Source organism: Gadus macrocephalus, chromosome 16 (assembly GCF_031168955.1).
Source record: "Gadus macrocephalus chromosome 16, ASM3116895v1".
NCBI lineage: Eukaryota > Metazoa > Chordata > Actinopteri > Gadiformes > Gadidae > Gadus > Gadus macrocephalus.
The window spans coordinates 697-16394 of record NC_082397.1 but is presented as its reverse complement, the minus strand read 5'-3'; the positions used below and the strand labels follow the sequence as shown (position 1 = coordinate 16394).

The 15698-nt window shown below is 56.8% G+C and overlaps 1 protein-coding gene across 1 annotated transcript; it reads right to left on the bottom strand.

Moving 5' to 3' along the window:
* Window positions 1-282: 282 nt before the first annotated feature.
* Window positions 283-14621, bottom strand: mre11a (MRE11 homolog A, double strand break repair nuclease). Its single transcript, XM_060076132.1, has 12 exons — window positions 14337-14621; window positions 14000-14080; window positions 13790-13919; window positions 13599-13699; window positions 12416-12586; window positions 10220-10279; window positions 9678-9846; window positions 6445-6528; window positions 2377-2438; window positions 2241-2302; window positions 2016-2148; window positions 283-649 (listed from the first exon to the last, which is right to left on the bottom strand). Exons 1-12 carry the CDS (start codon window positions 14604-14606, stop codon window positions 608-610), a joined length of 1365 nt encoding a protein of 454 aa, XP_059932115.1. The 5' UTR covers window positions 14607-14621; the 3' UTR covers window positions 283-607.
* Window positions 14622-15698: the final 1077 nt, after the last annotated feature.

Genomic DNA, 15698 nt, shown 5'->3' with positions numbered 1-15698 from the left:
ACAAACCGATGGCAGTGTCAACCACGCAAGGCGACAGCCAGCTCGTCAGGGTGAGGTGTCATGCTCGACCACTCAACTACGAGAGACGGGGATCGACCTAGCAACCTTCCGCTTACCAGCCAACCCACTGTACCTCATGAGCCACAGGCTGAGTCCATGCTGTGGATCATCGCTGGGGGGTGGGGGGTCCCTGAGTTTAAGGGAGGTGAAATCGACGTTCCTAAAGCAAGAAGGCATCGGGGAGTTGGACAGAGATCAGACCGAAGACAAAGGACAAAATAACAAAGTCAACTTTTTGTTTATTTTTCTTTGCAAAACCAGTCAGGGAACTTAAAACAGCAGACGGTGTTATTCCTCTTAACGGACAACGTTGCAGAGTGTGTCACCAACCCTTTGGACCAGGGAAGCTCCTGTATGAACACGTCGGCCTGATCGGCCTAGAGATAGGGTTAGAGGCGGGCTCTGAGTCACTCGAGGTCCTGGCAGTGGAGCCAAACCTCAGTACTCCCAGTTCACCACACAGCTGGAACCCACCCTGGACCACTGGAGCTCCACCAGTAGAGAGGGGAACCCAAGAGCTTCAGAAGAAAACCCGTCTCTGGTGAGCTTATCGTCGGGTACGACTCCTCTGCGCTTTGAAAGGATCCTCCTGATTGGGAAAGACGAAGAGAGGGGTTAGTTCAGCGTTCACCAGCCGAGTGGTCCTGGATCAACGAGCTGAGGAGGGAGACGGAGAGAGGGGTTAGTTCAGCGTTCACCAGCCGAGTGGTCCTGGATCAACGAGCTGAGGAGGGAGACGGAGAGAGGGGTTAGTTCAGCGTTCACCAGCCGAGTGGTCCTGGATCAACGAGCTAAGGAGGGAGACGGAGAGAGGGGTTAGTTCAGCGTTCACCAGCCGAGTGGTCCTGGATCAACGAGCTAAGGAGGGAGACGGAGAGAGGGGTTAGTTCAGCGTTCACCAGCCGAGTGGTCCTGGATCAACGAGCTGAGGAGGGAGACGGAGAGAGGGGTTAGTTCAGCGTTCACCAGCCGAGTGGTCCTGGATCAACGAGCTGAGGAGGGAGACGGAGAGAGGGGCTACCAGCCGAGTGGTCCTGGATCAACGAGGTGAGGAGGGGGGCGGAGGGAGGGGCTACCAGCCGAGTGGTCCTGGATCAACGAGGTGAGGAGGGGGGCGGAGGGAGGGGCTACCAGCCGAGTGGTCCTGGATCAACGAGGTGAGGAGGGGGGCGGAGGGAGGGGCTACCAGCCGAGTGGTCCTGGATCAACGAGGTGAGGAGGGGGGCGGAGGGAGGGGCTACCAGCCGAGTGGTCCTGGATCAACGAGGTGAGGAGGGGGAGGAGGGAGGGGCTACCAGCCGAGTGGTCCTGGATCAACGAGGTGAGGAGGGGGGCGGAGGGAGGGGCTACCAGCCGAGTGGTCCTGGATCAACGAGGTGAGGAGGGGGGCGGAGGGAGGGGCTACCAGCCGAGTGGTCCTGGATCAACGAGGTGAGGAGGGGGGCGGAGGGAGGGGCTACCAGCCGAGTGGTCCTGGATCAACGAGGTGAGGAGGGGGGCGGAGGGAGGGGCTACCAGCCGAGTGGTCCTGGATCAACGAGGTGAGGAGGGGGGAGGAGGGAGGGGCTACCAGCCGAGTGGTCCTGGATCAACGAGGTGAGGAGGGGGGCGGAGGGAGGGGCTACCAGCCGAGTGGTCCTGGATCAACGAGGTGAGGAGGGGGGCGGAGGGAGGGGCTACCAGCCGAGTGGTCCTGGATCAACGAGGTGAGGAGGGGGGCGGAGGGAGGGGCTACCAGCCGAGTGGTCCTGGATCAACGAGGTGAGGAGGGGGGCGGAGGGAGGGGCTACCAGCCGAGTGGTCCTGGATCAACGAGGTGAGGAGGGGGGAGGAGGGAGGGGCTACCAGCCGAGTGGTCCTGGATCAACGAGGTGAGGAGGGGGGCGGAGGGAGGGGCTACCAGCCGAGTGGTCCTGGATCAACGAGGTGAGGAGGGGGGCGGAGGGAGGGGCTACCTCGTCATCATCATCGCTGTCATCAAAGGCTACGCCCCTGGACGACTGGCTCTCGCTGGAGCTCTGGAAGGAGGAGCCTCTGGGAGGAGCCTGGGAGGCGGAGCCTCTGGGAGGAGCCTGGGAGGCGGAGCTTCTGGGAGGGGGCAGGGAGGAGGAGGTCAGATCAACGCACAGAGCCACGGCTCCCATCAGTCAGAGGCTACAGAGGGAATCGAACCAACCCACCGGGGAGGGGGCCCGGACGACGCCGCCGCAGGGAAGTCCTCGTCAGAGTCGTCGATGACCACCTGGAACAGAACCTCTGTTAGGGGGGGGGGGGCGACGGGGGAGGAGTGGATTCACACTGATGAGGGATACCTACCTCTTCTGTGTAAGACTTGGCCGCTCCGGCCCGGGGGCCTCTCTGGGATGGGCGGTCGAAAGCTAGAGTTAGGGAGAGAGAGAGAGAGAGAGAGAGAGAGAGAGAGAGAGAGAGAGAGAGAGAGAGAGAGAGACAGAGACAGAGAGAGTTAGGAGAGAGACAGAGACAGAGACAGACAGATTTTTTTTTTGATTTTGAAAAAAAACAAACTTTATTCAACGTTTCTTTCAACAATTAACGTTTTAACACAGACAACAAAGACTTTAGGTTAGACAGCAATAAATAATAAATAACTAAATAAACACACTTAATAAAACTTAGTTAAAAAAAACAACAACAACACATTGACAGTGCAAAGTGACTCGTTCAAGCTGACGTTATGAGAGACAGCAGGCACACTGCTTTATATACCCTCTTCATCTTCAACATTGCTTAGCTCTTTTGCTAGTCTCTGCCCAATTTTTTTCAATCTGTAATACTCCTTCTCAGTGAAACCTCCCTCCCCTCTGATGTTCATCTGAGATTTTACAGATAGCAACAGCATTTTTTTGTCTGCAAAATGTTTATCATACTGGACATTCTTCATATTTTTTGTTCTTTTCAAGAACACCTGTATACTATGTACTGAGTACATCCCATCCAGCTGTGAAGCAGAAACCAGTGGTGAGTCAGTGAGGGGCTGGCTGTCTGTTACACAGTCCACCATCTCCTCCTCCTCCTCACTGGACTCTGTCTCTTCACACTAGACTCTGTCTGCACCTCCTTCTCCTCCCCATCTGCTGTTTTCTTGCTTTAGAGCCACAGGTTTCACTGGTCTGTTTCCTTTTAAGAAGGGGAGCCTTACACCTACTGTCTTCCTCCTCCATCAACCCACCCTCACTGTCACTCTGCTCTACTGCAGCAGAGCTGGGCCCAGCCTCTACACTCTTTGCTGGTTCTGTAACATTGTCCCCCTTCTCCTGAACAACACCCTCATTATTTTTTCCATTGTCAACACATAATAGAAAAGCCTTTTCTGGATTTTCCCCACACTGCTTTGCAGTTACAACATTTTCTTCTGTGATCTCAATGCTTGCAGCCCGCTGTCTCACAGCGTCCACATCTTTGGAGGGGCCTGCTGTCGCCTCAGTAGGCTCAGGCCGATTTTTGGGGCTATTTCCGGGCAAGCTCTGACTAAATGCCCTTCTTTCCCGCAGCCAAAACACTTCAGAGTTCCAGAATTTACAAACACAGCATAGTCAAAATCATCCACCCTTAATTGAAAAACTAACTCAGTTCACTGTCCCTTCTTGTTCAGAATCATGTGCACTTGCCGTCTATGTGACACGACATGCCGCAGCAGGGGAGACTTGCAGCCTGACGGCAGCTTCCTGATTGGAGACATTATTTTCCCGTGCCTCGATAGTTCCCGAACCAGAACCTCGTCGCCGATGAACGGAGGGATGTTAGAAATAGTAATCCTCGCTGCCGGCGTTGTAAGCGGAGACACGGACACAAACAAATCATTCACAACGATCCCAGATTCCACCACTTGGTATGCCTTGGCCACGCTGTCCACAAAAATAACGACCCCTCCGTTCATCCGGGCCGCGGACTTGATGCTGCTGTGCCCGACAACGTCTGCCACTGCCAGACTGCAGTCCTCCACTGAACACGGGAAGGTGGTGGAGATCTTGAAGCCATGCTTGCGGCTGAGCCCCTCGAACACCGCCATACTCTAGGCGCACCGACCAGCGGCCGCTGGTCGATCGCGAAAAAACACCCCAAAGTAGCACCAAAAACCACCAAACACCTCGCAAAACCTTCACCCAACCATATATATAACATTTACCGAAAAAAACTATGAAAAAAGTTCGCAAAAACTTCTCAATATCGCTCTCACACACGCTCCGCTCTGCTCCGCAAATCACGCACCTTCCGCTCAATCAGAGAGAGAGAGAGACAGAGACACAGAGAGAGAGAGAGAGAGAGAGACAGAGACAGAGACAGAGAGTTAGGAGAGAGACAGAGACAGAGACAGAGAGAGAGAGAGAGAGAGAGAGAGGAGAGAGAGAGAGAGAGAGAGAGAGAGAGAGAGAGAGAGAGAGAGAGAGAGAGAGAGAGAGAGAGAGAGAGAGAGAGAGAGAGAGAGAGAGAGACATACAATCCCTACATTCACTAATGTGATAAAAGATCGCATTCGGGCGTATTATATTATTCCACACGCGTAGATATTAACTGCGAGCGTGCAAATGATCTCTGCGCGGGCGCAACTGATCTCTGCGCGGGCGCAAAATACCTCTGTGTGCGCAAAACAGCCTCTCGCACGCGCAAATTACCTCTGTGTGCGCAAAACAGCCTCTTCGCGCGTAATAGCCTCTCGCGAAAGATGTTTTGCACTCTCGGTCGAATTTAATTTTGGCACTATGGGGGAGGGAACCAAGGCAGGGCGGGCTTTCCTATGATTGGCCGTTTCTGAAGCGCGATATTTGATTGACAGCCCTCCTCTCATTCAATTCTGAATTGTACAGTAAATGGCTGAAATGATAGTTACGTATTGTAACTCCCAGATTCTATGAGCATAGGCGCAGCCTTTTAAGGCTATCGCTATTGGGTTATCCCTAGGTGTGAGCCGTAGCACTGAAAGATTTGTAATCCCCGCCCACCAACAGCGTGGGCCTCATTACGTCCGCGTGCGGCGTGCCTCGACGACGCATTTCGCAGATATAGTCGGGCGCCGGCGACGTTCTGCTCCCAATAAACAGCTTTTCTTCAGCTATTTAAAGGACAATGAGGCCGACACTTAAAAGGCTGCGCCTATACTCATAGATCTGGAGTTACAATACGTAACTATCGTTTCAGCCATTTACTGTACAATTCAGAATTGAATGAGAGGAGGGCTGAGGAGGGCTGTCAATCAGAAATCGCGCTTCAGGAACGGCCAATCATAGGAAAGCCCGCCCTGCCTTGGTTCCCTCCCCCATAGTGCAAAACTAAACTAATTTGCGCGCACGCAGAGATCTTTTGCGCGCTCGCAGTTAATATCTACGTCTACGCGTGTGGAATAATACAATACGCTCAAATGCATCTCTTATCACATTAGTGAATTATGGCACTAATGTGTCGCCATACTATGCTGCCTTCATGCTTTATGAACCAAAGGGGGGAAAAGCTAAAACCCATTCCGAGGGAGATTTATGTGGCAGTGCTCTCACCTCCGCCAGCCCGTTCAAAGCTGACCTCTGACCCCTAGAGGCCCGGACAGGAATGCACGGAGCGGGCCTCACTTTATGGGGGTCTGGGGGGTCTGGTGTCTGGGGGGTCTGGGGGTCAGGGGCCCTGGTGTCTGGGGTCTGGGGGGTCTGGAGCCCTGGGGCCCTGCTACAGGCCACTGAACCACATACTCTATTACTCCAATACCCCCCTTCAGGGTCCCAGCCCCTGGCCCCAATAGACCCCATATTAACACAGCCGAGTCCAGAGGGGGGCCCCACTGGTGACCCGCCCCTCCCCGTGCTGCCCCCCCCCCCCTCGGCCTCACAGAAGATCAAAGCTCATGATCTTACACAAGGTGTAACCCACTGACTCCTATCGTGGTCCTGTTATTCAAACCGCCTGCCCCTTCTCTGGGGGGGGGGGGTGATACCTAGGCAAGATGGCCCCCCCTGTCGGTCTGAGGGGGTCGGTCGCTGGGCGGTGACTAAAGAAAGTCATCAACTCACAGTGGGGGGGGGGGAGTCATCAACTCACAGTGGGGAGGGGGGGGGGGGGGGGGGGGGGAGTCATCAACTCACAGTGGGGGGGGGGGAGTCATCAACTCACAGTGGGGGGGGGGGGGGGGGGGTCATCAACTCACAGTGGGGGGGGGGGGTCATCAACTCACAGTGGGGGGGGGGGTCATCAACTCACAGTGGGGGGGTTGGATCTACAATCCGATCCAGTGAACACAATGGTGCCCACTCACAGCTTGCCGATGGGGATGGCTCACTGGTTGATCCATTGTGATCATGCAGGTTATGTGAATGAATGGGTGAATATTGTACAGTGATAAACAGAAGCAACAGACTGTGTCCTGATGTTGGAGCAGACCTTCCATGATGCTTCTGCTGCCACCGGCGGACGACCTCTGGCCTCGACCGCGCCCCGCGGCCTTCGGTTCAGGAGCGGCAACCCCTGGGGACCGGCGGAGAGACAGGCTGACTCACCAACCTCTCCTTCTGCTGCGCTAAAGCCATCAGGGTCCTGTTAACGGTTCACTGCTGCAGTGAAGCCAGAGCCATCACCCAACAGGGTTCTGTTAACGGTTCACTGCTGCAGTGAAGCCAGAGCCATCACCCAACAGGGTTCTGTTAACGGTTCACTGCTGCAGTGAAGCCAGAGCCATCACCCAACAGGGTTCTGTTAACGGTTCACTGCTGCAGTGAAGCCAGAGCCATCACCCAACAGGGTTCTGTTAACGGTTCAGTGCTGCAGTGAAGCCAGAGCCATCACCCAACAGGGTTCTGTTAACGGTTCACTGCTGCAGTGAAGCCAGAGCCATCACCCAACAGGGTTCTGTTAACGGTTCACTGTTGCAGTGAAGCCAGAGCCATCACCCAACAGGGTTCTGTTAACGGTTCACTGCTGCAGTGAAGCCAGAGCCATCACCCAACAGGGTTCTGTTAACGGTTCACTGCTGCAGTGAAGCCAGAGCCATCACCCAACAGGGTTCTGTTAACGGTTCACTGCTGCAGTGAAGCCAGAGCCATCACCCAACAGGGTTCTGTTAACGGTTCACTGCTGCAGTGAAGCCAGAGCCATCACCCAACAGGGTTCTGTTAACGGTTCACTGCTGCAGTGAAGCCAGAGCCATCACCCAACAGGGTTCTGTTAACGGTTCACTGCTGCAGTGAAGCCAGAGCCATCACCCAACAGGGTTCTGTTAACGGTTCACTGCTGCAGTGAAGCCAGAGCCATCACCCAACAGGGTTCTGTTAACGGTTCACTGCTGCAGTGAAGCCAGAGCCATCACCCAACAGGGTTCTGTTAACGGTTCACTGCTGCAGTGAAGCCAGAGCCATCACCCAACAGGGTTCTGTTAACGGTTCACTGCTGCAGTGAAGCCAGAGCCATCACCCAACAGGGTTCTGTTAACGGTTCACTGCTGCAGTGAAGCCAGAGCCATCACCCAACAGGGTTCTGTTAACGGTTCACTGCTGCAGTGAAGCCAGAGCCATCACCCAACAGGGTTCTGTTAACGGTTCACTGCTGCAGTGAAGCCAGAGCCATCACCCAACAGGGTTCTGTTAACGGTTCACTGCTGCAGTGAAGCCAGAGCCATCACCCAACAGGGTTCTGTTAACGGTTCACTGCTGCAGTGAAGCCAGAGCCATCACCCAACAGGGTTCTGTTAACGGTTCACTGCTGCAGTGAAGCCAGAGCCATCACCCAACAGGGTTCTGTTAACGGTTCACTGCTGCAGTGAAGCCAGAGCCATCACCCAACACGGTAACAACCCCCTGCGGAGAAGGCCTGCAGACCGTTGCTATGGACGCTATTCCAACTGTAACCACCGAAGCAATAAAATAAACTTTTATTAAAGCAATAATAAGTCAATGAAATAAATTGTAAGTAGCGGTGTAATAAGCAAGGTTATGACCGCTCGCGGTACATCGTTGTGTTGTGAGCGGTAATGTGTTTGTGCCCGACAGTGTCGTGTTTGTGTTTGTGCCCGACAGTGTCGTGTTTGTGTTTGTGCCCGACAGTGTCGTGTTTGTGTTTGTGCCCGACAGTGTCGTGTTTGTGTTTGTGCCCGACAGTGTCGTGTTTGTGTTTGTGCCCGACAGTGTCGTGTTTGTGTTTGTGCCCGACAGTGTCGTGTTTGTGTTTGTGCCCGACAGTGTCGTGTTTGTGTTTGTGCCCGACAGTGTCGTGTTTGTGTTTGTGCCCGACAGTGTCGTGTTTGTGTTTGTGCCCGACAGTGTCGTGTTTGTGTTTGTGCCCGACAGTGTCGTGTTTGTGTTTGTGCCCGACAGTGTCGTGTTTGTGTTTGTGCCCGACAGTGTCGTGTTTGTGTTTGTGCCCGACAGTGTCGTGTTTGTGTTTGTGCCCGACAGTGTCGTGTTTGTGTTTGTGCCCGACAGTGTCGTGTTTGTGTTTGTGTCCGACAGTGTCGTGTTTGTGGGCGTGTCTCCCTTCTCCCTCGTCTTCCCAGGTGCTGCCCTCCCTCGTTCCTGATTGGCCGGAGGCCTTTCCTAGAGACATCATGTGTTCCTCACAATAGATTAACCTTTCCTTTTCAGTTGTTCCCCTTCAATGTTTCCTACCTCTGGTAGTTATGTTTGTTCCTTTACGTCTTAAACTGTTTAAAGGAATGCAACATTAATACAATGGAAACATACCTAACCAATAATAAAAGCTTGATATGGCAGTACTTAGTTGATAGGGTTAGGGTTAGTGACCCTAACCAATAATAAAAGCTTGATATGGCAGTACTTAGTTGATAGGGTTAGGGTTAGTGACCCTAACCCTAACCAATAATAAAAGCTTGATATGGCAGTACTTAGTTGATAGGGTTAGGGTTAGTGACCCTAACCAATAATAAAAGCTTGATATGGCAGTACTTAGTTGATAGGGTTAGGGTTATGCCGCGTTTCCACTGCAGGGTGCGGAACGGATCGGATCGCAAAGGGGCGGTAGGGAGGGGGCAGTATAGCCCAGCTCAGTTCCGAGGTCGCGTTTCCACCGCCGACAGTACCCTTTATGGTAGGCCGGATGTCAATCGCCGCGGCAGCTACGTAAACATCGTAAACAACGTCTTCCTCCGCAAGAATGCAGACGAACGTCTCCACCTCCTTGTAAGCCCAAGCAAGCTTTTTACGCAACATGTTAATTGTAAAGAATAATACCTCGAGGCTACTGTTTGTTTGTTTTTATCCCCACGTCACCCGGAAGTGACGATTCTGTCGACCAATCAACGGAGGGGGGGTGTAGCTAGAATTCCAGGGTACCCTTTCAGGCGTCTGGTCTCGTTTTGGGTACCGCAACGGAGGAGTCCCTAGAATGGGGTCGGAACGGGTACGGCAAAGTCCGGGTCACGCCCACTTTTGGCGGTGGAAACGCGACCCGACCCGCACCTTTGCGATCCGATCCGTTCCGCACCCTGCAGTGGAAATGCGCCATTAGTGACCCTAACCCTAACCAGTACTTAGTTAGTACTTAGTTGATATCAGCCCTGTGCATCCAACACTTCTCCTGCTGCGCTCCAGACTCCATGTCTTCTAAAACGTACCAACAGGATGTGTAAAATAAACCAGGTCACTATGGTCGTCATGGTAACTCACCCCTCCCCCTGCCCCTGCCGCCCCTCCCCCGGCTGCCTCTTCCACGAGTGGGGGCCGGGGGCGGGGTCACGCCCTCGTCAGAGTCCATGTGGGCGTCGCCCAGCTCCTCCATCGGGTCCTGAGGGGCCTCCCCCCGGTCCAGACGGAGAGCCCGGGCCCGGTCGAGGGCCTGAGGAGGAAGAGGAGGAGGAAGAGGAAGAGGGGGAAGAGGAGGAGGGGGAAGAGGAAGAAGAGGAGGAGGAGGAGGAGGAGGAGGAGGAGGAGGAGGAGGAGGAGGAGGAAGAGGAGGAGGAGGACAAGGGGCATCAGGAGAAGGAGGTCACAATCACTGTGTGCAGGTGTGAGTGGGTGAGGACGTATCCATGGAGGAGTGGGTGAGGACGTATCCATGGAGGAGTGGGTGAGGACGTATCCATGGAGGAGTGGGTGAGGACGTATCCATGGAGGAGTGGGTGAGGACGTATCCATGGAGGAGTGGGTGAGGACGTATCCATGGAGGAGTGGGTGAGGACGTATCCATGGAGGAGTGGGTGAGGACGTACCTCTCTGTTCTCCCGCTCCTCCTCAGTGGTGTTCTTCTTGGCGTCTCTGAAGCGCTGGATCTATAAAGGCACCGTGTGAGGGGGAGCAGCCAGAGGGTAGGGGTAGGGTGAGGGGAAGGGGTAGGGTGAGGGGGAGCGGCCAGAGGGTAGGGGTAGGGTGAGTGGTAGGGTGAGGGGTAGGGGTAGGGTAGGGTAGGGTGAGGGGTAGGGGTAGGGTGAGGGGTAGGGTGAGGGGTAGGGGTAGGGTGAGGGGTAGGGGTAGGATGAGGGGTAGGGTGAGGGGTAGGGTGAGGGGTAGGGTGAGGGTAGGGTGAGGGTGAGGGGGAGCGGCCAGAGGGTAGGGGTAGGATGAGGGGTAGGGGTAGGGTGAGGGGTAGGGTGAGGGGTAGGGTGAGGGGTAGGGGTAGGGTGAGGGGTAGGGTGAGGGGTAGGGGTAGGGTGAGGGGTAGGGTGAGGGGTAGGGGTAGGGGTAGGGTGAGGGTAGGGTGAGGGTGAGGGGGAGCGGCCAGAGGGTAGGGGTAGGGTGAGAGGTAGGGGTAGGGTGAGGGGTAGGGTGAGGGGTAGGGGTAGGGTGAGTGGTAGGGGTAGGGTGAGGGGTAGGGGTAGGGTGAGGGGTAGGGGTAGGGTGAGGGGTAGGGTGAGTGGTAGGGTGAGGGGTAGGGGTAGGGTGAGGGGTAGGGGTAGGGTGAGGGGTAGGGGTAGGGGTAGGGTGAGGGGTAGGGTGAGGGGTAGGGGTAGGGGTAGGGTGAGGGGTAGGGGTAGGGTGAGGGGTAGGGGTAGGGTGAGGGGTAGGGTGAGGGGTAGGGTGAGTGGTAGGGGTAGGGTGAGGGGTAGGGTGAGGGGTAGGGGTAGGGTGAGGGGTAGGGGTAGGGTGAGGGGTAGGGTGAGGGGTAGGGGTAGGGGTAGGGTGAGGGGTAGGGTGAGGGGTAGGGTGAGGGGTAGGGTGAGTGGTAGGGGTAGGGTGAGGGGTAGGGTGAGTGGTAGGGGTAGGGTGAGGGGTAGGGGTAGGGTGAGGGGTAGGGGTAGGGTGAGTGGTAGGGGTAGGGTGAGGGGTAGGGGTAGGGTGAGGGGTAGGGGTAGGGTGAGGGGTAGGGGTAGGGTGAGGGGTAGGGGTAGGGTGAGGGGTAGGGGTAGGGGTAGGGTGAGTGGTAGGGGTAGGGTGAGGGGTAGGGGTAGGGTGAGTGGTAGGGGTAGGGTGAGGGGTAGGGTGAGGGGTAGGGTGAGGGGTAGGGTGAGGGGTAGGGTGAGGGGTAGGGGTAGGGTGAGGGGTAGGGGTAGGGTGAGGGGTAGGGGTAGGGTGAGGGGTAGGGGTAGGGGTAGGGTGAGTGGTAGGGGTAGGGTGAGGGGTAGGGGTAGGGTGAGGGGTAGGGTGAGGGGTAGGGTGAGTGGTAGGGGTAGGGTGAGGGGTAGGGTGAGGGGTAGGGGTAGGGTGAGGGGTAGGGGTAGGGTGAGGGGTAGGGTGAGGGGTAGGGGTAGGGGTAGGGTGAGGGGTAGGGTGAGGGGTAGGGTGAGTGGTAGGGGTAGGGTGAGGGGTAGGGTGAGTGGTAGGGGTAGGGTGAGGGGTAGGGGTAGGGTGAGGGGTAGGGGTAGGGTGAGGGGTAGGGGTAGGGTGAGGGGTAGGGTGAGTGGTAGGGGTAGGGTGAGGGGTAGGGGTAGGGTGAGGGGTAGGGTGAGGGGTAGGGTGAGGGGTAGGGTGAGGGGTAGGGGTAGGGTGAGTGGTAGGGGTAGGGTGAGGGGTAGGGGTAGGGTGAGGGGTAGGGGTAGGGTGAGGGGTAGGGGTAGGGTGAGGGGTAGGGGTAGGGTGAGGGGTAGGGGTAGGGTGAGGGGTAGGGGTAGGGGTAGGGTGAGTGGTAGGGGTAGGGTGAGTGGTAGGGGTAGGGTGAGGGGTAGGGTGAGGGGTAGGGTGAGGGGTAGGGGTAGGGTGAGTGGTAGGGGTAGGGTGAGGGGTAGGGTGAGGGGTAGGGTGAGGGGTAGGGTGAGGGGTAGGGGTAGGGTGAGGGGTAGGGTGAGGGGTAGGGGTAGGGTGAGTGGTAGGGGTAGGGTGAGGGGTAGGGGTAGGGTGAGGGGTAGGGGTAGGGTGAGGGGTAGGGGTAGGGTGAGGGTGAGGGGTAGGGTGAGGGGTAGGGTGAGGGGTAGGGGTAGGGGTAGGGGTAGGGGTAGGGTGAGGGGTAGGGGTAGGGTGAGGGGACTCCCTACCTCGGCGTCGATGTCCTGCTCCGTGGTTACCCCCCGACCCTGCAGGTGGCGCTGTGTCTTCTCCAGCTGGTAGCTGATGAGCTCCTCGATGGCTTCCTTCTCGTCTTTGTCCACAAACTCCTGGATGGCCTTCCCCATTCCGCTCTCCGTCAGCAGGGACAGCTGGACCTTCTGCAGAACGGGGACCAGGCCTAAAGGTTACGTCTACCCTCTCCTCACTTCAGCTCCTCTGGGAACCCATCCCGTCGGTGCACCACAGGTGGGAGGAAGGCAACACGTCTCCACGGTGAACAGACCGAGGAGGGAGCCGAGAGGAATTGGACATTCTATGGGGTGTTGACATTCTGAACCGGGGGGTTCAGTGTGGGTGAATGTTTTGGCTGCATGATGTGTGTTGGTCTCTAGATTAGCAGTTTAGTGTGCACCTTCCCCCTCCTCCATTAGTCTGTTTCAGCATGTGGTGGGACGACGTGCTGGCGGTTCACCGGCCCCCCCTTTCAGACGCCCATCAAGGGCTATACTAACGCAATGCTCTCCATCTTTAACCCTTGAATCGTACCTACAGCTCCTGGAACACGAGGTCTGGCCTGTGGTGCAGTCTCTGTTAGGTCAGCGTACCTGGAGGTCCGAGGTCATCGTACCTGGAGGTCTGAGGTCATCGTACCTGGAGGTCAGCGTACCTGAGGTCAGCGTACCTGGAGGTCTGAGGTCAGCGTACCTGGAGGTCTAAGGACAGCGTACCTGGAGGTCTGAGGTCAGCGTACCTGGAGGTCTGAGGTCAGCGTGCCTGGAGGTCTGAGGTCAGCGTGCCTGGAGGTCTGAGGTCAGCGTACCTGGAGGTCAGCGTACCTGAGGTCAGCGTACCTGAGGTCGGCGTACCTGAGGTCAGCGTACCTGAGGTCAGCGTACCTGAGGTCGGCGTACCTGAGGTCAGCGTACCTGAGGTCAGCGTACCTGGAGGTCTGAGGTCAGCGTACCTGGAGGTCTGAGGTCAGCGTACCTGGAGGCCTGAGGTCAGCGTACCTGAGGTCGGCGTACCTGAGGTCAGCGTACCTGAGGTCAGCGTACCTGGAGGTCTGAGGTCAGCGTACCTGGAGGTCTGAGGTCAGCGTACCTGGAGGTCTGAGGTCAGTGTACCTGGAGGTCTGAGGTCAGCGTACCTGGAGGTCTGAGGTCAGCGTACCTGTTCAGCAGCTTCAAAGTACTGTTTGACCAGGTCCTCCACCCTCAGGCCCTCCAGGGCCGTGGTCCGTACCAGCCGGCTGTAGTCGATGTCGATCTCATCTGAACACAGGGCACACGGTGGGAGGTGAGGCCAGGGACCCGCCTCCTAAAGCATCCACTGGTCCGCCAGAGCGCTCTACTGGGCATCACCTTTGACGGCCTCCTTGTTCTCTCGCCGTCGGAGGAAATGAATGACGTCTTTTGGGTTGGCCACGCGGTCCACAAACTTCTGACTGAAGCGCGAGGTGTTGAAGGCCTCGAAGCCGCCGCTGTAATCCACCTGGAGAGGGAGAGAAGGAGATCAGAGCTGCTGAGAGGCTGCGGCACCTCCTTCATGAGCCATGTCCTGTCTACTCGTACCCTGATACGAATGAGAGGCTTCTCTGGAGTAAGCGGGCAGCCCAGTCGTTCCCGTTCTGCCTGATCCAACATCTCCACCACCTAGGGGAGCACGCCATGAGGAGAGATGTTGAGGACATTTATAACACAGGTTTTGTGGTCTCTGGTTCAGCCAGGAAGTATTATTTGATGCATTGGGGTCGGCCCTGTTTAATCTGCGGTTCATCTTGTCGTCACACTGAGTGTTCAATGGCTGTGCGTGGGGTATGGCTGTGCGTGGGGTATGGCTGTGCGTGGGGTATGGCTGTGCGTGGGGTATGGCTGTGCGTGGGGTATGGCTGTGCGTGCCATGCTTCACCTTGGCCTGGCAGAAGTCCTCCACCTTCTTGGTGACCTGCGGGGTCCCGGCGGTGAACAGGTCTTGGTGGTCCGCCAGCACGACGTCCTGGATGAAGAACTGCCTCACTGTGTTCAGGGGGATCTTCTGCAGGTTCATCTTGCGACCTTTGACCCTCAGCAGGCCAATGTGCCTGGGTTGGAACAGGACAAAGGTCAGAGATCTGCATAAAGGGATTTGTTTAAAAGTTCTCACAGGAGTTGACTGAGAGCCATCAGAGAAGATCAACATCAGAATGAGAAGGGAGGGAAGGAGGATGAATAGCACAGCCGCACAGAGTAGAGGGGTCGCCACAAAGTGAGGGCGCCATTGAAGAAAGCGATGGCGTCGAATCCCTGGGACAGGGCACTAGAGGAGCTAGGGGGGTCCATCAGAGAGACATGGGTGGGTCTACAGGTCCCCAGAGGTTAGGACCTATTGTGTTATGTCTCATCCACCATATATTTATTTATTTCAGGGTTAAAACCATCTTTTTCAGCAAACATGATGGCGTAGAGTTATGCTGCTGGACCTCCAGGCAGGTATCCAAAAGGTATTGACTGACCCTAGCCCTGACCCTAGCCCTGACCCTAGCCCTGACCCTAGCCCTGACCAGAACCCTGACCCTAGCCCTGACCAGAGCCCTGACCCTAGCCCTGACCCTAGCCCTGACCCTAGCCCTGACCCTAGCCCTGACCCTGACCCTAGCCCTGACCAGAACCCTGACCAGAACCCTGACCAGAACCCTGACCCTAGCCCTGACCCTAGCCCTGACCCTAGCCCTGACCCTAGCCCTGACCCTGACCCTAGCCCTGACCCTAGCCTTGACCCTAGCCCTGACCCTAACCCTGACCCTAGCCCTGACCCTAGCCCTGACCCTAACCCTGACCAGAGCCCTGACCAGAGCCCTGACCCTAGCCCTGACCAGAGCCCTGACCAGAGCCCTGACCAGAGCCCTGACCCTAGCCCTGACCCTAGCCCTGACCCTAGCCCTGACCCTAGCCCTGACCAGAACCCTGACCCTAGCCCTGACCAGAACCCTGACCCTAGCCCTGACCCTAGCCCTAGCCCTGAGCCTAGCCCTGACCCTAGCCCTGACCAGAGCCCTGACCCTAGCCCTGACCCTAGCCCTGACCCTAGCCCTGACCAGAGCCCTGACCCTAGCCCTGACCCTAACCCTGACCCTAGCCCTGACCAGAACCCTGACCCTAGCCCTGACCCTAGCCCTGACCAGAACCCTGACCCTAGCCCTGACCAGAGCCCTGACCAGAGCCCTGACCCTAGCCCTGACCCTAGCACTGACCAGAGCCCTGACCCTAGCCCTGACCCTAGCCCTGACCAGAG

Excerpts from the sequence above, each read along its gene's own strand:
- mre11a (XM_060076132.1), bottom strand. The coding sequence starts at position 14,606 with ATGTTGATCTTCTCTGATGGCTCTCAGTCAACTCCTGTGAGAACTTTT. Across the intron at positions 13,920-13,999 it reads AGCCTCTCATTCGTATCAGG|GTGGATTACAGCGGCGGCTT; the intron begins GTACGAGTAGAC and ends CTCCCTCTCCAG. Across the intron at positions 6,529-9,677 it reads CGGCAGGGGCAGGGGGAGGG|GGGTTGCCGCTCCTGAACCG; the intron begins GTGAGTTACCAT and ends GCCGGTCCCCAG.